Here is a 25,448-nt window from a genome sequence, read left to right on the forward strand (position 1 = left end):
GAGCTGGATGAAGCAGAGGAAAAATATGGCAAATTCTTCCATCTAGTGATTCGACTCGCTCTCCCGTGATGGATCCCATGGATCCCAGGAGGTTAATGTCTGTCGTCTCATTTTCTGCTGCGTGGGTCGCTCACTCCGCGGGCACTTCCAGATGCCGCTCCTCCTCAGACGGGCTGTCGGTTCCGACGGTCCGCTTCCTCATCGGACGCGCGTTCGCAGGCACAACTGTCGAGTGATAAAGATCGAGAGCGAACGGCCTCTCTCGTATGCAAATAATGTTCTCTGAGGCCCCTGTTCTCCGTCTAGGGGCCCAGGGAAGGAGAATGCAGGTTCTCGTGAGTAGTAATCGCATCGCCCCCCTCAGACTCCGGGCGCGGCCCGAGCGAAGGAAGGCCGTGGAAAACAGGGGACTCGCTAACAGCGTCGGACCTTGTCCCGGAGCCAATTCATCGTCTCGCTGAATTTCCGGATGGCTCCACAACAACCGATCCACATCTTCTCGCCAACTCGTTGTTCCTCCAAGATCGGATGGAGCTGGTCGACTGGGTCTGGAATCATTCACTTTTCGGTATGCGCCGACCTGACCCGCGCTGTGCACCTGCCGATTTATATTCGAGCGTGTCGGTACGATCTTTCGTCCGACATCATCACAATCGACGATGCGCGATTTCGAGTGAAATCTCCTCGGAATCGAGGTCTGGGGGATATCATGGATCGTGGAGCTCACAGCGTGGAGTGGGCGTAGACTTAAATCGTGTCTCGTGAGCCCCGCTGATTTTAGCACAGAGTAAGGCTATAAGCCCCGCTGATGGGTGACGTAAATCGGGGAATTGAGCGAATTGATTTGACGAACTCATCATCCGAACAGCTCAGGCATCGTACATGGCAAAGCTTGATGGCGCAAAATTTGCAGCTCAGAGAGACGCGTCGTATACACGAGAGATCAAACCACGATGTAGCGACTCAGATCCGAGGAAGAGGCGAGATAGCAGGCTCGCACTCCGAGAAGTTCGGGGGCACGCTTTCAGTTGCCAGTGACACAGGGGATGAGGGCGAGGAGTGCTCAACTTTTTGAAACTGGTAGCCTATCCTATGGATCCTTCGTCACTGCAGAGCAGACAGACTTCTACAAGGCAAAGACCGAGGCAGCGAGCGTTTTGCTGATCCAGAATCTGATGCACCTCTCGCATGGCACTAGAAGGCCGAACGGGGTACTGCCCACAATCTCGATCATGGGCAAATTCAATATGGAAAGCATAGAACCTTGCCGTCGCTTTGTCGCATTAGGTTCATTACAACGTGTCGCGAGCGCATCTGTCTTACTCTCATTCCCCTCATTACTCCACGCCGCAGCACTCGGGGTTGGAGCGTCTGCTTTGCTGCGAGACAACAATGCACCCATCAGTGCCGTCGCATGTTCCCACGCAGTACCTTCGGCTTATCCTCATCGTTTGCTCCGATGACAAGCATCCGCTGGCGGACCATAGCCAGCCAAGTCTCTGAGCGGCGCATCGACCGCGGCGAGATGATGACGGTGTCAGCATTATTTATTATTTAAAATGACATTCTTTCCGGCTCGTTCGAGATTTCTGCTCAATCTCCGCTTCCCTACTATTCGTCGGGAGCCTTGCTGGGCGGCCAGTGTTGTCCGTTTGCTTGGTTGCCTCGCTGGTCGGTCGGTGGGTCCGTTCTTCCGTCCGTCGGTTCGTCGCTCGCAATTCTTTTAGTGCCCATGCTGCCGCGGCCGCTATTATATGGTCCTTTGGGGTCCATTTTAGGCACCATTCGCTGCTGATGCCGCCTCCTTTTTTTTGTGCGGGTTGGTCACTCGACTTTCTTCGTCCGCCCTCTCGCTCTCGGGAAATCTTTCTCCTTGCTGAGCAAGTCTGAAGGATAAGTGGCAGGGGCAGGAAAGCAAACTTCCTCCACCGACCCGCGCTACTATTTCTCCCTCTGATCTCTTTGTATCTGTTCTTCTCATGACCACGTCGCATTGGCTCGAGCGGAAACGTATGTCCCCCATAAATGGGAGCTGACCTCGAAAACGATCCGAGTATATGCAGAAATTATTTCAATATGACTCGAACGCTGCCCAATGTCCCGGTCTGCTCCTCCGATGCTGGACAATCGAGGAGCTTCGTGTCCCGTCCCGAAATCCGAAATTCTTGGAGGAACGGCCGGATTCGTAGCGCCGGGCGATTTCTGAAGCGACAGGGGAGAAGAGCGATATTCGGAGAGGCAAGGTATCCTCCACTCCCCGGCCAGGAAATCAACTATGTAGATTGCGAGCTGTTCTGCTCTCCGCTCCTTCAATTCTCCCTTGCCCGGATTCCACGGAAATTCCCCGCGTCTAATGCAAACTTTTATTCATCCTTCCTCTCTCTGTCGATGCGTGGAATTGTTTCGGAGTAGGACGGAGCACGCTACCCAATTATGAGAACGAAATGAAAGGACGGTATGTAGGAGCGAGTCTGTATCGATGAAGCTTCCATAGGAACCTTCGACGCCGCGCCGGAGAATAAAACCTATGAGCTCGGGAAGGAAGTGCGGAGCCGATCTCCAAAATCTCTCGCGCGCTTATTACCTCAAAAGAGCCTCCTATGTGCCTACTCATACAGGCAAGGATTCGGCGCGGCAAGTAAGGGCCTTGCCGCGATTCCAGTCGCCTGCCAACCGTTCCGGAGAGCTCCGATGTCCGTGGCTAGACTTCCGGCTTCCCAACTTCCGTTCCACACACGGCTGTCTATTGTTCGAACCCGACGAGTTTTCGGCTAATCAGTGAGCGGATCTGTGTTTGCCGGAGCGTCATATCGTTATCTGGTCGCGAATCGCCCGACTCCAAGCTCGAATAGCATCTCGAATCGTCGGGGAAGCTCTCGGTATTCCGTCACGGATAAATATCGATTTCTATATCCGTCTGTTATTCTTCCACAACCCTAAAGATTCGAGACCGATATGGGCGGGAAATTCTCTTGATTGATTAGAGCGAGCTCCGAGATAATCCGGGAGGTTCCATCCCAAGCATGTACTGGCAGCTCAAGGTCATTCTCTAGAAACAGAAACAGGCTCCTCTCCGGAGATAAAGCCCCTGCAGAACGTTTTATAATCCTTCCCTTTCGTTCCAGACAGAAGTAGCGTTGATATACGACGCAATTATGCTGTTCAAGCTGGGTGTCAAAGATCTCGTAAATAAGAAGGGATCTTTCATAAAAGCGCTTCCGACTGCCAAATGCGACGGCAAGAAATCTCTCGATACCGAGCAGCTCGGCACCGAGCTGACAAAAACCATGCTCAAGGTGGGTATTCAAAAAGCGTGGATTGTTTTAATTCTTCTTTCCTCACAACCTTCATTTAAATGTAACTAAGTTAGTCGTTCCCTGTGTCCAGCGTGAAAGAGTGTTTTGATATAGCGAGTCAGCGAAGACCATGCGCGATGATGTCGGCACAATCAAATTAAACCCGCCCGCTGCGGGACGTTGATGCACGGACAAGTACGGAAACATTGTTCCGCGAAAAACATACATCGGGGCCGGCAAGCGCTCCGAATTCGGAGTAAAAGCTCCATGCGAGCCCGGATTTCCCCCCCCCCCCCAAGAGACTCGGAGCTGCGGAGAGTGTCGAGCTCGGACATCGTTCGTTAGGCAGGTGTCAACGAATCTGAAAGGTGCTGGACACCGGGAATCCGGAGACCATCGCTGCTTTGACTTACTTTCAAAAAGTTACCCGGCTGAGTAATGTCTTGACTCGACACAGTCAAGACATTCACTTTGAAACACAGGACGATCAACAACGTTTTCAGAAACTAGCAGTTCGGCCTGCCACGAGTGCCAGGGTTCTATTGAGCGGAGCGGGACGGGAGCGGATGATAATCTACGATGCCTATTTGTCGTAAACGATCGAGCTCGAATCGTGATTAGCTGAAACGACACTGTTCTGAAATCAGACGGTGATCATCGATGCGCAAGGATATTCGAATTCTCCGAGATTTCGAGGCTGGGCTCTTTTCGCCTTGACATCAGGCACAAGGATGGCGGGGCTCTTATCTTTGCCGCGAGCCTGACATGATCCTGATCATCGAGATGAATGAGTGATAAAAGGATGAGCGCATCCTTCGTGAGCAGGCTGCGCATTCTCCGATTCATGCCGTTCATCTCTGGGACCAAAAAAAATGCAAATCAGGATCTCTCGGGAATCTGCGCCCCGCGTCGAATCGAGGGGCAGAAAAAGATGCCTGCGAGATCGCGTTGGGTCAACAGATCCCATTCATAAACATAGGCATTCAATGATTGCCAAATCGGTCCGAGCGGTGACGCATTATCGTTTCGGTCGGTTCCTCGCGCGCCGTTTTCTACCTGAAAATCCTCATTAACCCGCACCGATCTTAGCCAGATTTTCCGTGGGAGCGTCGACCGCCATCTATTGTATATTTTGGGTTCGGGTCGTGGAATGAACACTCAGATGGAAGCTCCTCGCTTAATTGTCCCAGGAGTTCCCTGATTAGATATGTGCTCCCTCCCTCAACCTCCCTCTCTCTTAATTCCCGGGAATAAAAAAAATCCCAGGGCTTAGGGGCGACTCTGTCAATCCCCTGTCCGCTCGTCGACTGTCTCCTCGCCCTAGAACACAACAGAACTCTTTGAGCAAACGCCGCCGCCTCCGTGTTGTGACTTCCGGAGGTGCGTCCGCGAGCTGTGCGAGAAAGACCTTCCACCATGTCATTCTACGTCATCCGAACGTTGGTTAATTTCCGCCAGCAAATACGCTTAGTTTAGCGGAATAGGCTCGATGCTACCGGCAGCGCCGCTACTGTCGTGACTGTTCCCGTCGCGTCGTCGTCGCGGCGGAATTCTAGGGGACATTCGACTGAACTATGTCACAACACACTCCTTCATGCCGGCGCGTCGAATGATCGAATCCTCCGTCTAATCGGAGCAAAGTCGACCGGTATCGACGTGTTCCGATTGAACGGAGCTCACTGTCTTACTAGTTCCGCTAAACCCAAGTCCCCGGAATTGATTAATGATCCACCCGCATCGAGAAGACGAGCAGGGAGAGGCTATCTCATCGAGAAGAGGGCCTAGGTCTGGAGAGCACTCACGAATAATCGAGAACATTCCCAATAACCCGGCGGGGATCCATGTTTGTCGATGTGGTGAACAGGCGAATGTCCTCCGAACGACCTGGGAATCGAACTTGAATCGGTCCGAATCGGATGCTTCGATCCGCGGTTAGATGCCTATTGCTCTGCCCTCCGAGCAATGAGTTTCATTTAGGTCGTGGTTTTATTGTTGCTCTGCCATGTTCCTTCCGGTATCACATGGCTGTCGGCTTCCGCCGTGTTGCGCTCTAGGCAAATTGAGCCAATGACACCATTTCCATTTCCCCATTTAGCCCGCCGGGAGCGACGAAATCTGTTCAAAGCACCGGGGAGCGCATACGTTCTCCGGTCCCGTTCTTAGTTTCCTCCTCCTCGTCCGTCAGCACGCTGCAAGATGTCTCATCCAGCGTCCTGAATGTCTTCTGACGCCTGTGATTCTGGCTCAGACTTTGCAATAGAATATCGCCGAGCTCGACGCGTATATACGAAACTCTTGAACTCGACCCGCGTCCCTCGAGGAATACCATGAGAGAAAATTTCGACAGGAGTCCCGAGCTATCGAGAGAAACTACCCGAAATTTAGATTCCTCTCTTCTGCAAGGCTTCTCTTCCGGACTATGCATCTAGAGCTTTTGCATTGCTTTTCTCGAATTTTAAGCTCGACGCGAACCAGTTCGCTGATGGCTGAAGGAGTTCTTTCTCTCTCATAAGTCTGGTATCGACGGAATGTCCTCACCTCAGAGGCAACAATCGACAAACTACCCCACAGCCAATTTCCGCTCAAACATCCGCTCATAGCGAACAGGAGCGGAAAGGAGCCAGCGCGCTCTCCTGCTATCTTCGAACTGCGAAAAAGACATCGGATTGCAGTTTCGAAATGCTGTGCTCTCGTAGCAGAGAATTCTTTATCTATTCGTCTGAAATGTATTCCTCGCAGTACCCGCGAGTGAGAATATCTCCCATTCGATCCTCTTGGCTCTTCGAGAAAAGCGGCGCGGGGGGACCGACGGCGGAGAACTCACCGGTCCTCAATAACTCGTCCAACGTGCTCAATCAAAGTCGGATACGTTTGCAGCTAGCTCTTCGCGACAGCCCTTCACAAGCGGACGATTCCGTACACCGATATTTGTGGGAAGCTCCTTCCGATCTTGTTGATTGAGCGCGAGCTTCTCCACCCACCCCACTGCTCCACGTTCCACCTGGTTCCTCCAGTGCGTAGGTTTCGATGGGAGACTCGATTATTATTGTAGTCGGCGGAGTCGTAACCTCGCTCGATAATGAAGGCCGAGGATTGGAATCTTATGCGAGCTCCGGGATCCAGGGAGAACGTCTTCCATTTGACACCATTGGGATGTCAAGTCCAAGGACGAAGCGAAGAAGCTTCGTATTTGTTGGTAGGAGTTTAGCCCCCGCAGTGATGCTCTTCTGTTGCAACAGTCACAACAGCGGCCGGTTCACTCATTCTGACTTCCGGTCGTGCTTCCGCTTATGTCTCCCGCCTTGTCCTCTGTTTTCACTCATCCAGTCTGCAGATAGCCAGTCAAGTCGGTTAGCTCGACGAACAACAGTCTCCTCTCCATCGAGTGCCTCAGTTCTCCATCAAACGAGGTCTGTCTCCTCTTCGGAAGAGAGAGAATCAAAAGAAAAACGAGAGAATGAATTCCCGTTGCGGAGCCGCGGCCGTTGCACCGATTGGCGCCGTTGATATGCCTGTTTCCCTGAAGTTTTCATTGGACTCAGGCACCCAGAGTCATAGAGGCCGGATCGGGATACCGAGTAGAGACCCCGAGCGAACCCCTGGGAATCCCTGGAAATATTCAGTGGAACCCGAGATGAAGCGACGGTCGGGGCGTCACGACGTCACGGAATTTCCCCTCAGCTCAATATCTGTCGGAGTTTAGGTCGAGTCCATGCAGAAGCTGCTCGCTCCATGAGCTGAAACAAAAAGAAGAGCGAGGAAAAGAGAGATCGTTCCCATTCCTTCTTACACTTTGTAAATGACCTTCGAATGTCAGTGCGTTGTTCCACGTTTCGGTCGGTCGCCCACTCACTCGTTGATTCGCCCGTCGGTCGGCCCAACCATTCGGTCGTTCTACGAGAGAAAACGAGAGGTCTCAGTGAGAGAGAAGAAGAGAATCGCTGTGTCTCTCATTAGTGCATTTGGATTGATGCTCCGAGCTGGCTCGGGTGGAAGCTTTCCCCGGAATTCGGGCTCTGTCGCTTGCGAGTGTGCGGCGAATTTATGGCTCGAACAGTTCGCGGGGTGAAGGACCCGACGACTCGGATAACTCGATGGAGAGGAAGAGTGTTGTGGATCGAATCAATCAAGATTTCGACAAACATTGGAACCTCCCGCGGAACACGATCCGAGACACATTGTAATTCTTTGATTAACTCGCGTTCCGCAACGTCATCTGAGCCGCTGCGTCCAGGGGTCCGCGGTCGACAGATTCGGTTTGTCGAGTTTCGGCTCGGAGGAGGACTCGGGACGGAACTCAATAGAGACGGTAGGCCAGCGAACGAATACGAGTCCCCCGCTCGAAGAGAGCTCTCACAAGGTTTTTCCGCAAAGGGAGAGAATTTGCATAAATGCTTTCCGATATGTTTTTTCCTTCTGTTCCCGACCCGGCGAACATCCTCACGGCCGCACTGAGTGAGAGTGGCGGCAACGGTTATGATCGTGATATTGTAGTCGCAGTTCCCCATTGGCACCCGTCAGATATGCGCCTGCGTATTTGCTTCGGTCTCAGGATCCAATATCTGTTTGAACCCGCTGATCACCACTCTGAGAAAATATAATTCAGCCGCGTAATTAACAATCTTGTGCCCGAATTCCATCCCCTCACCTGCGTTGCCGCTGAAACGTGGCGTCACGGTTGGTGGAGAGAGCGGAGGGGTCGGTGTTTCATCCAGTGAGAAGCGGTTTTCCTTTTTTCCCCGAAATCCACCCCACGTGAATAGCCCACCATCCGGAAACTCTGGCGTTTGATGGCAATCAGCTGCGAGATGTCCATCCGAACGCGAAAAACGAAGGAACATACGTTGAACGGGTCCGGGGGCAAGGCTTCGATTCTTCTCCGCGATTTCTGACGCTGAACAGATGGGACACGCGGATGGGAGAATGACAGCGACGGTTCAGTTTCACGATCCACTGGTTCGTTTCATTCGTACGAATTCCACACTTCATCGGCGAACGCTTCTCTCTCCTCCTACCTATCAGTTTATCAGACAGGCCATGCTCTCCTGCGTCTCTCCGAGCGACGTTGTCGTTTCCCCGCATCAGACTAGTCCACCAGTCATTCCATTGAATACGGAACTAGAGAAGCAGCCGTCAGAGATGAGATGTAACCGAGCGAGCGTACGATTGTGCCGTTCGCCATAAAAGACGACTCCGACGGTTTGACAAGCGGGAGATAACGCTCCCAGGAACACGACTCGGGTCTCATTCCGGAGCCTCCAAAGAACTGGGAGTCGGCGGGATTTCCAGAATGAGAGGAGCTCACTCTCACTCTCCATCCAAGGATTCTGACGCCACAGTTCGTCAAAGCTTCTACTAGAGGGTCGAAGATTCTGTTAAGTATTAACGAATAATGAACAATGAATTTTAATTGGATAGGCGCTCCGAGCGGGCGACGATGGGATGGCCGAAAGGGGAACAATCGGTGATCTGATGTCATCGAAATAATTCTAAAGTAGTAAATAATAAAGTTGAAGATTTAAGGATCGAATCGCTTGACGGAGCTCGAAGGGTATGAGCACGAGTACCGAAGCCGCAATCATCATCGCCATCACCGTTCGTTGAAACAGCGGCGTACTGCCGCCGCAGCGAAGTCTACAGCCGCTACTCCTGCTGCTCGCAGCGAAACTATCACGTCTACTACATACATAGTTCTATCACTACTACCACCTATAGTCGGAAGCGACGGGAAACGGAATCGCCTCGGAAGGTTCGTTCGTCGGTCCCTACTCTGCTGAGGTCGAGGAATTCAATTCGATCAAAAGAGGAATGTCGGCGGTCTTTAATGTTCGCTTGCTCTCTGGTTCGCTGCCATCGCCGGGTCCCTCACTCGCTCTCTGAACCTAGCAGGCAAGAAAAAAACACAGGCGGACCTCAGAAGCGATCGAAGCGATGGACGGCTCGACGGTCGAACGGACAGAATGAGATGGTAGAACGGGGGCACTGACGGCGGAACGGCCGTTCAGTCGACCAAGCAGTAAGGCAAAACAGGGCGGGCCGGCGACCAGGAGAACAAACACATGGACAGACATCGAAAGAAAATGGGCGCGCCGACGAACTGCACCAATCTCCCTTGTCCTCATTTTTCTCCCCTGCCCCCGCCCCCGAGCGAGCCTGATGAGCGCCTTCATGGCAAATGGATGGCCGCAGGCCCTCCCCCCTTCGCTCGCTTACCCATCCTCCGAGCCTCACGCAGTTCGGAGGGGGGGGTCGCCGGTCGGTCTCAATGTATGGATGTGAGGCTCGCCAACACTCCCGTCGCTCGCTCCGCGCACGATGACGACCCCAGGGAAAAGACCTCAGACAACGACGACGGAGACCGCAACCGATACCACGACGACGGAATGGACGGGAGAGCAAGCCGAAGGAGCAGGAAACGCGCGCGATTCAAAAGTATAGCTCACACCCAGAGCACGAAAAAGATCCAACGTCGATCAACTTTGTTCGAACATCATCGCGGAGTAGTCTATGCACTTGCGGTTTGCGGGAAGTATCTGTCAAAGAATGCGATCGCGAATCCCGCGGGACTCCTTCGAGCTTTGGACGCATATTCTTGGCAGCTCTGAACAATAGAGGTTCAGGATGCCGTGACGCCGACATTCCCCCGTCTTCCTCGACTGCATGAGGAGGGGGAGAGTCTCGGTATAATTAAATTGCGCGGCTCGTAGCAGCCCGGCCATACCTACATGAAGGGTCTCTGTCACCCCTCATCGATTTCTGACTTATCACTCCCATGCTCCCCACTAGTTCCGCGAACTATCGCTTTCGGTATCTGTTTCTCGTTTTCCGTCCATCATGGTATTTTCCTACGAAATTCAGTCACAACCCGCTACGGTTGTCCGATGCTCATGACGGAATTCGGTGGATCACCCTTACGCAATGGACGGAATTTCGTCTTCGAATGAGCGCAGCTTTTGCTCCTGAATGATGCCATCAGCCCACCGTTTCGTATTTCGGCGGCCGGAAAGTGAGGCATCGTGTTCGACAGGCGACACGCTGTTGTTTCCGCAGTACATGAGCTCCCGATTGAGTCGGTCGGCGCCGCCAATGAGGAGGAAAAAAGCTACCATCGGAACGGAACCATGGCCGATGTTCCAAGCAGCTCTGGCTCAGATGTCAGATGAAGCGATGCGATGTGACACGATCTTGATATTGTACATGCCGACGTCTCATCGTGGGACTGCGTCTGATTCCTCTGCGCTCGTTCCGTCAGACCGCGACCTTGACATCCCTCACCGGATGCCATAGGAATCCGACCGGATAGAGAATACCGTTCGGACGAGAGTATCTTATTTAGCTCCGATGCTCTTAAAAAGCTTCCGTACTCACGCTTCCGGGGCAACTCTCTATCCATGGGATCCCATTGTTACTTCGTGCGTCGCGCCGAATCGCCATACCAAAAATGATTCGGCTTTCAATGCGAATCTGAAAATTCCTCTTCTGTCGGAGCATTCCCAGCGGGAATTCGGGGACGCTGCTCCGAAGACTTTCCAGCGGCAGAGCCGATGTCCCGCAGGAACTCGTTGCTGGAACAACACGTGATAAAAGCTCTTGACACCCTGATCCCGAGACAGAAAGAACCTTCCGTCCTCGCACGCGAATGAACATAGATGCGTCTCCCTCGTCCAGCCCGTGCAGATGGCTGGCTCCACGAGGCTCCATATTCTTACTCATGAATGTGCCCGCCCGTCCCGACTCATCCGGTCTCGCAACGTCCCGCGAACTATGATACTTTGGTCATTAAGGGCCCTCTGTGGAATGTTAGTCGCAAAAGACTCTCTGAGCCGCTGTAATATCCGATCTCGACGATCTATATGTCTCGGCTCAACTAGATCCTTACCGTCCAACTCCCATAAAGTATCTAATACCAACTAAACCTTGTTGACACTTCATCGAACACGCCTTCCGCATCTGAACTACCCACGCTGCTGTCCTTAACTCAACTTACCTCCACGAGCTCGACCCAGAGCTGTAGAATTCCGGACGCAAAGCCTAGCGGAAAGAGAATGCTATCTGTACTCATGTTCTGATCATATTGCATTCCGAGCGGATTCCGTCCTAGGCTCTATCGAGGACATCATTGAACCCGTCCCTATTTGGGAGAGCCGTAAGTCAGCATGAAGGTTCTCATCGCATACGCTTCTTGATTGGTTACGGCGTCCCACGCCAGTAGTTTCTTCTCTCTGACGTTCTGAATCGAGGATGTCAGGATGACGACTCGACTCCGGATAAGCTGGCTATCCCCAAACTCCCGCAGGACTCGACTCTGACTCCGAATGAAAAGTCAGGAATCCTCTCTCGCCTAGTTCTTGACTATCCATTGAGACGAACTTTCTTTTTCCAGCTGCACGCTCCCGGAAGAATCCGTCTAAATTCTGACGCTTCCTTTTTCCATAGACGCTCGGAATCCCTTCCGAATTCACGTTCGTGCTTTTGTCTAGACGTTGCTTGTTCCACGGGGCAGGCAGAACGTGAAGCGCATAGCTGGAATGTTCGTCTGCCGGAGCGAAGAACCGAAGACACGAGGCAGGGGGTCTGGGAGAGAGCAGCAGAAAAATGCATCAGTTCAAGAAAAGCATATTTAGTTATTTGTTTCCCTCGCAGCATTACTTTCCTCGGGCGAATATTTATGACGGGTTTCCGCTCGTCGCTCTCGGCTTTCCTTATTCTTCTCCTTCGGCACAGAAAGGCCGGGGGGCCGTCGGAGGAATTCCTGCCAGTTGAAGGAAAAAAGTGAAAAATGAAAAGAATCAACACGACCCCTTTTCTTTCGACAACAATGTCTCTCGGGCTTCTCGAGGGTGGTGGCGGCGGCTTCTCCGCGCTCGTCGTCGCTTCGTCCGCACGTCGGTTTTGTCCCGACTGAATATTTTGTCTGCTGACCAAAACTGCTATGTTTCTGTGTCATTCATGTGTCCGATGCTTACGTCGGAGCGAGCCGAATGTTCCCCACTGCTCGCTTCCATGTGCTATGATGGCGCCGAGACTGCTTGCCCTCAGGACATTGAGAACACTTGTTGTCTCAGACTGAAGATTTACTGTCCGCGCCGCCGTGGCGCTGGCCAGCTCGTTGATCTCGCGGAGAAAAAGGCTCCGCCCTCGCCCTCGGGATCTGGTTGTACTAGTTCGTTTCGCTATCGCCCTGGCATAGGACATGATTTTCTCATACGAGAATCGGGGTGCCTGCATGAAGGCCATTCGAGTTCAGTCCGAGCTCATGTTGGGTGTTTCGATCTTGGGCGTGCAAGACAGAATGCGACACGCTCGGGAAGCCTGCTCCCCGGTTGATCTCTGAGTAGGCTAGCTCTGTCCCACATATCCCAACGAAGTACCGACGGCGGAGCTGGCGCATTCATGGCCCGCGTCTTTTCATACGATTCTCTGAATCAGCAATTCAGACCGCTTGATCTCCGCTCGCACTGATGTTGAATGCATCCTAGAGGACGGGTCAGCCGACTACCCCGTGGAATAAGCCGACGGGAACAGTCGCAAATATTCGTTTCCTATTCCCGAGTGGAGTTCACTCACTTCACGTCTTCGCCATTCAGATGTGTCTTCGTTCCAAATCGTGGTGCGCATACTTTACGGCGCAAGTGCGCCGGAACGAATCGAAGGAAGAATCTGTAGATGAATTTGTCGGGAGCGCAGCTCTGAATGGACCGTCATTCCGGTATAATAAGCTTAGAACTCCATTTGGCTTGGAAGAGCGCCTCTATCTCATTGAGGGCAACCCTGGCCCCTCGCCCCATGTTGGGTGAGGATGGGGGATGGTGCGGCGGGGGCTTGGTTTCCGATCTCGTTCCGCGAAACTCAGAGACTACTCCGGCCTGGGAAACGGCTAGGGCGAGAGGAATTATTGCACGAAGAAAGACAAAGCCGTATAGGGTCCCAAGATGCGATGCGAGTGGAGATGGGAAAAGCGTCGCGAAAAAAAAACGAGGGGACGGAAGCTGTTGAAGAGATGTGCTTGCTCGTAATGGAATTCTAATCCCTGGAGAGTCGCACTCAAGATTAAGGCAAGATGGGCTAGCTGCTATCGTCGAAGGCGACGATCGATAGCCTTGGTCTCGCTTTCCTTCTACGAATTCTCGCTCATTCGCCGTGATGTTCGATTTCTTTGCGTCGGGTATTCGGAAGTCAGGGCACAACTGGTGTCCCAACAAATAGATGCGTAGCGATGCTGCTCAAATTGTCAGAGGTTTTCGTACTCTCACGGATATTCCAGCGCATCGCACTGTCGGAAGAGGGGGATTCGCCTCACTCAGATGCGCCTATGATAGAAAACACCCGACATTCGCGAGCAGCAGAGGTCTACAGCCCCGTGAATGTACTTATTGTGTCACTCCAAGATCGGAGACTTGATCGCGTAGATAAATGACTAGAGCGGAGTAATTCATGAGCGAGAGGTTTGCCTTGTCCTTCCAGAGAACTTTCGACGGAGCCACAGGACGAGTGAATTTCAACGAGAAAGGAATACGCGACGACTTCGTACTCTTCGTGACGGAGTTGGGAACAGATGGGTTAGAAGAGGTCCGATCTAATTTCGATCGTCTAGACTCTAGACTGTACTCTCCAACGATTCCACGCGCCTCGTGCAAGCATGTTCTACCCTTTAGGATGATACGTTCGCAAGCTACAATCTTCCCGGTGCTTCCAGATTGGAATTTGGTCGAAATCTGGCGGTTTGAACATCACAAACGACGAGAACGAATTCGAACTAACCAAAGAGGAGAAAATCAAGATCGACGACATCCATCTCAAGATCGTCACGGTGCTCGTGAGTAAGACGCACATTTCCTGCCAGACAAATGAACCAGGCCTCTCCGTCAGACTGGATTGGCTCATTCGAATAATTAGGAACTCATTCCAGAACAAGCCATGGCTGATGAAAGACGAAAAACACTGGACGGGTGAGCTACTATGGAGTTGTGGTCTTCGCGCATCGGGAAATTGATCGGATCTTCTAGCGAAAATCCATTCGAAAGGTGATCGAGCTATCTTCCCCTCACAGAAGAGCGGCCTCGTTACAAGGGTTTCCTGATTGACATCTTGGAAGACATTCGGAGAAAATCCCCCAAACCGATAGATTACGAGTTATATCTTTCCCCTGACGGCACCTATGGGGTGGAGAAACGCGTCGACAATGACAGTGTTACATGGAGCGGCATGATCGGAGAACTCGTCAACGAGGTGAGCTGAGCTCGCAGCTCTTTCCACTCATTCCCCATGCCTAATCCGGACGATATTCATTGCATCGAATCCGATTAGTGCAAAATTTTTCCGTATATGCAGTACCTCATCACGTTATCATCACGATCCGCTATGCTGCTGCTTCGAATCTCTTCCACGCGAGACCTCGTCTCGGATCGAAGCTGATTTTGATCAGGAGCTCGACTCTTCGACGTATGATTCGTTTTCCCAGCGGAAGCGTCTCAGGGAGACGGTTTTGCGCGGGCTCGAGTCACGGAATTCTGGTTCCGCGAGATTGCCGAGAGTGCAATCAAGAAAATTTGCTCGCAGCTTGAGCTAAGTGAGACGCGTCATAAAGGCCACTCGCCGAGACATCTACTGTGAGATATTGCAGTCTGTTAAGGGAATGGGAGCGAATAGTGCTCCGGCTCTCGGTGCAAGCGAGAGGTAGAAAGCTGCACGTACTTGGCGGGAGATCTCGGGCCGCGACATAAACGACGCGGAGGCGAAGGCAACGGATGACGTTTCAGGTCGAGCCTCCAGGTGGATCACCGGGATTCGCCGAAACATTCTCCTACATGAATCGTAGCGCTGACGCGGAGAATCGGACCACAACTGACTTTCTTCTTTTTGTTCCGTCGTCTTCCCCGAAGCAAAACTCACTCATGGGATCCTGACAAGTAAAGCGAAATCTAACAACGTTTCAGAGAGCAAACGTAGCGCTCGCCGATCTCATCGTTTCGGATGAAAGACTCCGCGCGGTCGATTTCACCCTCCCGTTCATGTCGGCTCAACTGGTGGCTGTGACCCGAGCTCCGGCTGCGCGAAAGCCCGGTGGAGTTTGGTCATTCTTCTTGCCCCTGACCAGGGAGGTGAGCTTTGATGCCCTCGAACTGTGAGGTTCGAGAGTAGAGCCCATGACTGGAATTCATGAAAGCATAAGGGAAGCGATTCACTTGGCGATATTATCCATCCAGGTTTGGGTGTACACTATCGTCGCCGGACTCTTGACTTCACTGGTCATGTATATGTGCGCAAGGTTCTGCCTCTCGGAATATGTCCATGTCCAGAAAGATGGATCTGACGAAGTGGAAAACCAACTAGGGATGAACAACTGTCTCCTATTCGTATTCAGTACGCTGGTGCATCAACGGCTTCATCTGGATCCAAAGTGAGGAAAATTGGTTGTAAGAAGTTATATCCGTGAAGTACCGGATATCACGAACGCCTCGTACAACGAACCTCGCATGTACTGGCGTAGAATAAATCGAATGAAGCGAACCTGGCGTATGATGAATCTCTCGTATAATGAACCTTCCGTGTAGAGAACCCCCTCGAATAACGAATTTCCCTCAAATTCGAGGGGTTTCATAATACGAAGGGCTCGCTATACGGAGGTTTCACATACGGATGATACGTTGTACGGAAGGCTCGTTTCACGCGGGATTCGTAGTACGGAAGGTTCATCACTCGCGGGAATTCCGCGCATGGGGTTCCTTGGAAGCTCTGCCAGGGGTTCCTTATATGCTGTTCCCCGCCCGTAGAAAGCAGCGGTATGTACCAAGAAACTTGAGGCGTCCGAATTTTGTAGAGGGCGGTTCTCTTCGAGGAGGGGAACGGTTGGAGATCCGATTGGAAGGCAACAGCTCCGTGCGGTATTCTGTCAGAGCTTCCGTGGGGAGAAGCTCCAATCTGAGTGGCCGGCTGAACTCGCGATTCCCGGGGACGTTTCGTCCTGGACGCGAGCATAGCGGATGCTCCTGTTGGCGGGGGGGAAGGGGGGAGCACGACCTCATCGGCCCAGTCCGGGGAGCATGACATGCCAGGCCACAGGAGGACCTAGCTCCGGACATACCCGCAAATTAAGGGATTCGCTATTCCTCGCAGCCATTTCGTTAGAGACACCCTCTGACACGAAGCTTGTTTTCTCCATTCCCAGTGCCACCGCAACTCGGGTGCTGGCCGGGGTGTGGTATTTCTTCACTTTCGTCATCCTCGCCATCATCGTGGGAAACCTGTGCGAGAGCGTCCTTTGGGTCGACGAGGATTTTTCGCAATACGAAACAATTCACGGTCTCCTCAAAGCTCGAGACATGCAATTCACTTGCATCAAAGGCGGATCGACGTGCCGCACCCTCGAGGTACGTATATGTTTTTCGGAGGCGCGGGAATGAATCCATAAGAAATCATCTGATGTCCCCCTTCCGGAACACGGTCGGAGTCTCCGAGGAAGTGAATGAATTACGTCAACTATCGACGGAAAGATCGTTCCGAGCTACCAGGCCGGACAGTCGGGAGGTTTGATTGGCGCCAGCGGCCGGCGGTCCCGTTCGTTGATTCCGTATGCAAATCTCATCGTAGTCACAGCAACGAACGTGAGATAGGGTTTTTACTAGAAGACATCGTCGTAATTGAATCGAGAGACGCTCGAAAGACACGCTTGATCTCGGAACTGCTTGAATCGACGTCTTTGATTTCCTCGTCTGACCAGCGAACCCAGTGACCGGGATTCCGGAAAGGGAACGCTTTTCTTATACTGCTCCTTGTAGTTGGCCAAAAAGCGGAGAACATTTTTCTTGAAAAGACGTCGTCGTAGCCGCCGGCGCCATCGTGCCTCCTCGAGGCCTCTTTTTCCCGTTGCGACGTTGGAACGACCCGAAAGAATTCCTCCTTGAGGGAAGTTCCCTGCTGGGCACATCCATCACCAGTTTAAGTGAAATATATGAACAACTGGGTTGACCTGCAGCGCGCTACTTCAGAACTGAGTGCGTCTCCTCTCGCTTTTGTGATATTAGCAGTTTATTAGATGCTTGAAAAAGATCAGCGTACTGCATTCGTAATGGAGACTCTCTGTCGACCCGGGAAGCCTCCTGGGACCCAGGAAAAAAATATCACATTGAGCCTCCATTACAGTCATCTCACGCACCGATCCTCTGGGAGATCAACAAGCGCATGCAGAAATTCGAAACCCCCAGAGTCAGGAACGTTTCACAGGCTTTCGAGAAAATGCAGACCGACGATCATCTGGCTCTGATCATGGAGTATGCATCGGCGAAATTCATCGTTGCTTCGTCGTGCGACCTGATGATGACCAAAGCCTTTTCGAACCATGCTGCGTACGGGATCGGTCTCAGCAAGAGTGAGTTAGTCCGGGAGCTGGAGCTCGACTTCGTTCTGACCGCGGATATTTCCTCAGAATGTCTGACGATTCCGAATGTCCATCTTCCCGGAGCGGAGTCGATGGCGAGAGGCGCTCGGGGAATGAGCGCATCGGTCACGCTATTTTCCTATTGCAGAGAACCCGATCAAAACGAACCGGTTGCTGTCCGAGCTGATCCTGCTCATCCAGGCCAAAGGTCTAATCCAGGAGCGCGAGGAACGGTGGTGGAAAACAAGGAGGTCAGCGGGCGTTTCCGACTTGCGAGTTGGGCTCTGCGAAGTTTCCGCGAATATTCCGTCCCTGGCCCGTGGGCTGAGCTGCTCCGAGCAGAGCGCAAGCTGAAACAGCTCATCTTTCCAGGTTCTGTGATGTTGACAATGATGGAGATTTTGATGACGTCGATGACCTTGGGGAAGATGACTCGAAAGACAAACAAGGCGTGGAGCTGCGAGCGCTGTCTCCCTCGGATTTGTCGGGCGCGTTCATTCTCCTGTTCATGGGTCTTTGTGCAGCATTTCTCATCTGTATTGCCGAGATCATATTCGAACACATCACCAGAGACAGGAGAGATACGGTGAGCTTCGGCTGCAGTCCGACTTCGTGGGAGCCGGAGACCCGGCCAATGCGGAGCTTGTTTTCCTTTGAGGCTTTCAATCAATGTCGGAAAGTAATTCGTTCCTTGAAAATGCCTGAGAGAGACTTTTTTAGCCGATCCGAATCGCATCGGAGAGGAAGCCACGGTGTCCGGCTACGCAGAGCAAACGCTCAAATCATATGCTACAGCAGTTCCTCTCGGCTCCTGTTCCGCCGACGCATATTGGGTGGACCTGGGAATATTGATGGCGTTCGTGACTTGCATTGCTTGCTGTCTCGGTGGAATCTCGGCGTTTTTCTGCTCATATCTGGCATGAGTCATTACAAGAATAGCGGCGGCGGCAGCAAACCCCAGACGGAGCCGTGGCTATGATGCGAAAGGCTTGCGCACTCGTTGACGTTGCCATCGCTGCATTGCTTTCGTCGTCGAGGTCGTCTTCTCCGCCTATGTCGACGTCGGTCGTCTTTGCCGCCAACTGGGGCGAACGAGGCGTCCGCGTCTGAAGCTCTGATAATAATGCACCCCGACTACGGCCCTCACGACTTCGTCAGTTAGAGACAAGGCCCGAGCACGGAACCGAGTCGTTCCAGCGGAGATGGCCGAGTTTCAGCGGAGATGATCAGCGATCCATCTTGATTATGGAGTTTACGTCGACCATTGCTCAAGTCCCTGAAAGCGGATGCGTTCTGTGCGGGCGAGGCAGCCGGCTGTGGTGTCTCGGTATAGGAGCGGCTCTTCGAAAAGGCTCCTCATCATGTGAATTGATTGAGAGATCTTCTGAATGCACCTTTGCTTTCGGGGCAGACATTCTAGTCGCGAATGCCACCTTGAGCCAACCTATTAGGCTTCTCGATCACGAATCCGACCTGTCGCTGTTCCTCCTCGATGAGAGCTCGGTCTTGAAATTATGGTCTGACTGGAGAATATGCTGGGTGGTCAATCAGAAGAAAAACAGCGCTTGAGCCACTATAGAGTCGGGTCGCGACGCGTGCCAGTGAAACTCCTCAGGTGTTACCTCTAGCCCGAGGAAGGGAATGCGACTAGGACCTCCGCTTCCGTGTCAGGAGATTTGCGTTTGTGTCAAGTACCGCTCGGTATCGTGATTCCGATCTCATCGTCCTAATCGACTAAATTCTGTTTACAATTTAACACCCGATATTATTCTGATTCCAGTATTTCAACATGATCACAGTCTTGGATCACGTTCGTTTCGCCTTCAAAATGCAAACCAATCAGATAGACCTCTCGGAAACATCTCTGCCTAAGCATCGTTGGAAGGAGCAACTCCAAAGACGCCGGAGGCAGCGCCAGGATAAGACCGAAAAAGCTGGAACTTCGAAAGGAATTGACTCGCTGAGTTCGGAAACGGCTTGATACCTGTAGGTACGAGAATCCTAATTCATATTTGGAGTTATTGATATGATGATTCTATAAATGATGATTTTTTCCCAAGCCTCTTCCTTCATGTCCACATTTCGATTACCCGCTCAGATATAGCTGGGGAGACATGTGTCGCGATCTGTAGGCAGTATGGTCCCCGCCCCACCCGTAGAACTCCCAGTTTGACGGGGAGTCGTCGTCTTAGAAGAATTTTGTACGCAATCCATACCTCTATATATCTCGTCTTTGATTTGCGAATGGATTTGCGGGATATCATCCCGAGGAGCTTCACTTCTCCGTTTAAAGGATTTGCAGAGAAAAGATCGCGCATGCCTCAGAAGCAGTGGCGTGCTTCCCCCTGGTACCGCCCGGGCCGGTCAACGAAAATTTTCGTTTTTCGGACGCGATCAACCAAAATGCCGCCCCCTGTCCGAATATATATCGCGAAAAATTTCGGAAATTTTCACCAAAATACCCGTTTTTTTAATGTCGATCTCGAAAATGCTGCCCCCCGAAAGCGCCGCCCGGGGCGAACCCCCCCCCGGAGCACGCTACTGCTCAGAAGAGCGGAACCTCCCTCATAAATCAGCGGAGAAACCCCGGTCCCATCGACTCTCTCGAGCCCTATTCGAATCATTTTCGTCATCGATTGCAAACATTGATTGACTCCCTCTAAGGATTCCCGTTGATCAGTTGTATTCCAATTCCGACGCACCGAGGCACCGCGGGGAACTTCGTGTCATATCCCGTGGATTATGAATGCTCATGAGTCATGACTCATGAGATATTGTAGAATTGAGATCCGACTTAGAACACTCCGAACTGGCTCCTATCTTCGACTGGTTTCATTCACGGGCAAGCCGTATATTGCGAACCGTCGCGATCGGAAGATCTGGGATGGCATGGGTCGGCCTGAACGGCGCGTCATGTCGCTGTCCACCCGACACGGGTAGAGAGCTTGCCAGCAGAGAGATCGATAAAGTCTGCCGGAGTGAGTATGCAGGTCGAAGCTTCGATTCCAACCCAGCACAGTAGTTCCCGAGCAAGGTCTGAGATCGCTGCTCGCGCCTCCACCATGCAGCGGTGACCCTTCGTTCAGGAGAGGACGTCGGCCTGGCTACCAATAATTTAATTTCCGTAGACAAAACGGAGTCATGCAGCTGCGCTACGTGAGTACAGACAGCGATCGCACGGACGCGAGCGGCTTGACACCAAACCGAGCTCTCTTCACGCCGCGAGGATAACCGTGTCGTTCGGGAACATTTCCTTTGATCGCGACCTCCCTGATCAATCTATCGCCCATGAGCCATGTGGGGTAGGCTTCTCCGAATCAATCCAGACACTCCTGGAAGCCAGGAGGGATCTTCAGTAGAGTCTTCCCCTGCCAACTTCCAAGGCCTCTACCATGAAGCGGTGACCTTGTATTGCAGGGGAGACCTCGCTCCCAATAATTTATTTCCTCGCAGCTAACAATAGTCATGAATAGAGCTAGGGGGGTCAAGCATTCATAAGCATTGTGAAGAATGTAAGCATTATTAGGCATTCATAAGCGTTTATGAGCCTAAAAAAGCATTTACGATTTTTTTCGAGCATTCTGGGGTATTTCTGAACATTTCTGAGTGTTCTATAGCGCTCCATAAGAATTGATCAAGCATCTGAGGATGTCTCCAGCTTGTGGAAAGCTCCTCCACGTTTCCGTCGACGTTTGGCGCAGGCCTCCTCATGGATGCTCGTCTATCAGAAGAGCTCTACTACGAACGACACCCGAGAGCCTGGGCAGCTCTCATCCTTCAAGTGCGCTCCCTTAGTCAGCGTGGATGTAGAGAGAAGCTTCTCCCGCGAGACAGCACTCCTTTCTAATCGGAGACATTCGCTGACACCCGAAAATGCCAGATATCACCCTTTACCGGTGTGCAATACATGATTTTCGAGCGATTAAAACTTGTAGCTCCAGTCTCACTTTCGGCGGCATCAATCCTTCCGATACGATGATTCTACCGGCTCTCTTAGCTTTTCGACTCCCCAACCCCCCTGTCCGCCTGTGTCTTGGACTGTAGACTGCTAAGTTCATCTTCTGCGCGTTTCCCGCGAACTTCGGGGCTCGAGAGCGGCCAAGGACATCAACGCTTATTGATGCCTACTACTGCGTATAAATGTTCATTTCGTATGCTCATAATGCTTATTTACAATGCGTATGATGCTTATTTCCAATGCGTATGATGCTTATTTCCAATGCTTAGTATTATAAATGCTCGAACTTCCTAGCTCTAGTCATGAACCTGCGCTACATGAGTGAAGGCAGCAATCACATGTGCGCGAGCGGCTTTCCACCGGATCGAGCTTTTTGCGCGCCGGGTCGTGAGAGAAATTTCACGGCGAACAGCAAAGTGGCGGACGTCTCGTGGAGCGGAGAGTAGTGAACCGAGAACCTCGCGATTCGCGATAAGCATGCTCTCGTCATCTGATGAGAGAGGACGAATCGCCCGTCGTCTGCTGCTCCAGTAAACAGAGACTTTCGGTTCGAACGTCACTGCTCTTTGCTTAGGAACAGATGACTTCACGGAGATTGCAGGGTGAGTGATGAGCGTTAGCGGGAAGCCAGAAAAGTTCGCGGATAATTCTTCGAGACTGCCGGTCGGTGGATGGAGGAGGAGATGGACCGGGAATCCCGCAGACTTACTCATTGACCCGACTTCTCCCAGGACCAAGAACCGGAGTTACGGTGGACTCCGTTTGACTTGTCCAAACTCTCGAGTTCCAAGACTCGGTAGGGGGAGACCGTCAAGAAGGAGCCGAAAGCTTTCGAATAGCCTAAACTACTGGTTCGGAGCCGTCTCCCGCGTGCCGTCTCGGAAGCGAATGGATGTAATAATAAAGTACTCCCCTCTCTCTTGACCAATTCTCTAAGTCGTTATCTATTATTGGAGAAGCCTTGCCGGTCATAGCAGACCCGACCGAATTATCAAGATGTTCTACGAGAAGTCATACATATTTTCCGCATCGAAATGCAGGGGGAATCTAGTCTCCACGCTCATCCACGGATTTGTAGACATTTTCATCCATTTCTACGAATATATCATTGCCGTCACAATGATTCGGCTGCGTTGGATACCATCATCGAAGCGCCAACTGCTCGAAGCTGAGAGAAGGGTACTCGCATGTGAGTAGCGTTCAGGAGCTCCCAGAGAATTCGCATAAGGATTTCTTCCTGCTCCTCTCTCGTGTATAACTAAAACCTCACGGTTGGAGGATCAGCGATCTCGATTCCTGTCATCTCATCAGAGGCGGAGGTACCGGTGAATGTCAAGCGGCCTATTGAAATCATTCGCTTATTCCTCAGACGTCGAAAAACCATGTGAAGTTCTGGATGTGGAAATTGGTAGCCTCGGGGACGTGCAAAATTGCAGGATCCACTCAATCAAGGTGAAAGAAATGGAACTCACTCAAGAGCTCGCTTGATTCTCTCCCATGGATTATTATTGGGGGTGATAAGCAGCCTAACAAAATGGAGGGCGGAAGAATGGCTCAGTCCCAGAATCACGGCAGAGAAGTCTCATTCCCACTACTGTGACGCTCACTCTGCCATTCCACCGCGAACAAGCGATGGCGGTCGGACAGAAGCGAAGATCAATGATGTGGGTTTTAAGAACATCGTTCTATCCTCTGAATTCCAGGTTGCTTCGAGCGGCCCAACGGAAAACCTCCCCCTCGTGCTGGTTCCAGGTCTGGGCTGCGGCGGAGTTTTCTTTGTATCCATCCTCAACGCCCTATCAGAGAGACGCGACGTTTACGCGATCGATCTGATCGGGTTCGGCTCGAGTTCGAGAGCCAGGTTGAGCTCCGACGCCAAAACTGCCGAAGAACTGATGGTTGAAGGTGAGTTCGAACCACGCGCGCGAGTGCCCTCGGCCGGACAAGGCTTTGCGGCCTCGGGTGCCCTTCACATTCCGTCCCTATCATGTTATGATGTATGACTCAAATACGTCAAATCTAGCGAAATTTCAGCCGTCGAGAGATGGAGGCGAAAAATGGACTTCGAGCAAATGCTTCTCTTGGGTCATTCGCTCGGTGGCTTCATATCATCAGCTTACGCCTTGAGGTATCCATCAAGAATCAAACATCTGATTCTGGAGGATCCATGGGGTTTCGCCGAATTCGACCCAGAGGAAAGGAGCAAGCTCTCCCTGTACGAGAGATCTTTCCAGAGAATGTTGCTGCACGTAAACGCGTTGGCAGGCCTCCGCGCCTCTGGACCAATCGGCAAGTCAAAACAATGCCCGAAGCCGTACGCAGGATTCTTCTCGGGGAGGAGGGCATCACGAGCGCATCATCCGGGGGGGATATGGGCCTTCTAGCCCACCTCCCTGCGAACGCGCCTGATCATACCATCTACCGAATAATAATGAGATAAGAGGTTATATGATATGATAGGTAATCATATACTCAGTGTGTTGGAGTCTCTTATCGAATCTGACTTTCCTTTCGTCTTCAAGGTCAGTACCTGGTGAGGAGAACAATGAATGAAAGACACCCATACATGAGGAAGTATTTTCCTGACGCTCCCGATACGATGTCGGACTATTTCTTCCACTCCAATGTGAGACGTCCTACGTAAGTCCCAGGCTTCGGTTCTCCTCTACTCAAAGTTGGTCTCTACCATTATCATTATTTTCCCGTTCTCCCCTCAGTCAGCACCAGATAGGGGTAGTCTGATGGCTGCTTGAGCTCCGAAAACTGATAATCATTCCGCGAATCATTCTAGCGGAGAGGAGTTCCTCCGGAAGCTCTGCGAAAACTTCCCCTTCCCGAAATACCCTCTGATAAAGCGCATGCGAGAGCTTTCGGAAGAAGTCGGAGTGACCTTCATCCACGCGACTGGATCATTCATACCTCGGACACCTAGTGAAACGCTTCAACGTCTACGTGGAGAAGATAACACTAAAATTCGCGTGAGTAAAGTGCCCCCGCTAGCTCCACGAGCGAAAGATCGTTAGGCTTGACAATGATGCCCATCCTTTGTCGAGCTTCCGGAACTCATCCCTCATACTTGATAATCGTTTCCGGTCCATCCCAAAGGTAATCGAAGGAGTCGGCCACACAATGCACCTCGAGAAGCCCGACGAATTCAGCGAAATCGTTCTCGACGTTCTTTCCCAGATAGGAGAGAATCGACAATGACAAGGCCACGATCGCGGGATCCTCAATTCTAGTCATAACCGGAACGCATACGTTGGACATCTCGCGACACAATCGGAGTGGGTCTGATGCGGGGTTTGCGTCGGGTCTGAAAATAAAGATTCGATTCTCCTGATTCCAACACCGAACGAAGGACTTATCATCCTTTCGTATGTCCGATTACCGTGCCGTCGGCTTGCCGTTGTATATCCGTCGGCTGGGGAGGAGTATTCCGCAACTTGGTCCCAATTATTTCGACCTTGGGATGAATACGAGATGCAGGTCCGGCGAACCTCTTCGGAGAAACGCCGATGCAAAGGGGCTCGCGGGCCACGCTCTGGCTCCGATGGAAGTCCTGGTCTCCTCAAGGGGGAAGTTCTGCAGAAATGATCTATGGGTGAGCTCCGCACGTATTTCATGGATATCTTCCGGGGTGGGGGCGGCGGATCGGGTCGATCGGACCGGGAGAGAATGACGGAGACATCGTCCCATTATGAGTATGAGTAGAGTAATCGAGTCCTTTCGGCGGTCGATGAAAATGACCTGCGCGATTGATCTCGTTCAATCTGACTGAGCCGAATGGGAGAGGGTTCTCTCGTCGTCTGCTCAAGGA

General features: G+C 52.0%; 2 protein-coding genes across 2 annotated transcripts in view; both read left to right on the top strand.

Moving 5' to 3' along the window:
- The window catches only part of LOC100900047 (glutamate receptor ionotropic, kainate 1), a 31,452-nt gene extending 11,798 nt beyond the window's left edge, over window positions 1–19,654 (top strand). The window contains exons 8-19 of the mRNA XM_029113106.1: window positions 3,126–3,296; window positions 13,761–13,865; window positions 13,969–14,112; window positions 14,206–14,245; window positions 14,347–14,525; window positions 15,233–15,397; window positions 15,503–15,696; window positions 16,465–16,666; window positions 17,439–17,664; window positions 17,822–17,924; window positions 18,046–18,259; window positions 19,454–19,654. Of these exons, the coding sequence (XP_028968939.1) occupies window positions 3,126–3,296; window positions 13,761–13,865; window positions 13,969–14,112; window positions 14,206–14,245; window positions 14,347–14,525; window positions 15,233–15,397; window positions 15,503–15,696; window positions 16,465–16,666; window positions 17,439–17,664; window positions 17,822–17,924; window positions 18,046–18,259; window positions 19,454–19,654 (1,944 nt within the window). The remainder of the gene's footprint in view (window positions 1–3,125; window positions 3,297–13,760; window positions 13,866–13,968; window positions 14,113–14,205; window positions 14,246–14,346; window positions 14,526–15,232; window positions 15,398–15,502; window positions 15,697–16,464; window positions 16,667–17,438; window positions 17,665–17,821; window positions 17,925–18,045; window positions 18,260–19,453) is intronic.
- Window positions 19,655–22,361: 2,707 nt separating this feature from the next.
- Window positions 22,362–24,977, top strand: LOC108865130 (abhydrolase domain-containing protein abhd-5.1). Its single transcript, XM_018641833.1, has 7 exons — window positions 22,362–22,820; window positions 23,001–23,083; window positions 23,335–23,536; window positions 23,666–23,920; window positions 24,154–24,271; window positions 24,423–24,609; window positions 24,737–24,977. Exons 1-7 carry the CDS (start codon window positions 22,628–22,630, stop codon window positions 24,836–24,838), a joined length of 1,140 nt encoding a protein of 379 aa, XP_018497349.1. The 5' UTR covers window positions 22,362–22,627; the 3' UTR covers window positions 24,839–24,977.
- The last annotated feature ends 471 nt before the right edge of the window (window positions 24,978–25,448 follow it).

Source organism: Galendromus occidentalis, unplaced genomic scaffold (genome assembly GCF_000255335.2).
Source record: "Galendromus occidentalis unplaced genomic scaffold, Mocc_1.1 scf7180000076319, whole genome shotgun sequence".
NCBI classification, from domain to species: Eukaryota; Metazoa; Arthropoda; class Arachnida; order Mesostigmata; family Phytoseiidae; genus Galendromus; species Galendromus occidentalis.

What these genes read in the sequence shown, in the direction of transcription:
- LOC108865130 (XM_018641833.1), top strand. Translation starts at nt 22,628, where the DNA reads ATGTTCTACGAGAAGTCATACATATTTTCCGCATCGAAATGCAGGGGG. An exon ending in CGAAGAACTGATGGTTGAAG is followed by an intron (nt 23,537 to 23,665) that starts GTGAGTTCGAAC and finishes GCGAAATTTCAG; the next exon opens with CCGTCGAGAGATGGAGGCGA. An exon ending in CCGCGCCTCTGGACCAATCG is followed by an intron (nt 23,921 to 24,153) that starts GCAAGTCAAAAC and finishes TTCGTCTTCAAG; the next exon opens with GTCAGTACCTGGTGAGGAGA.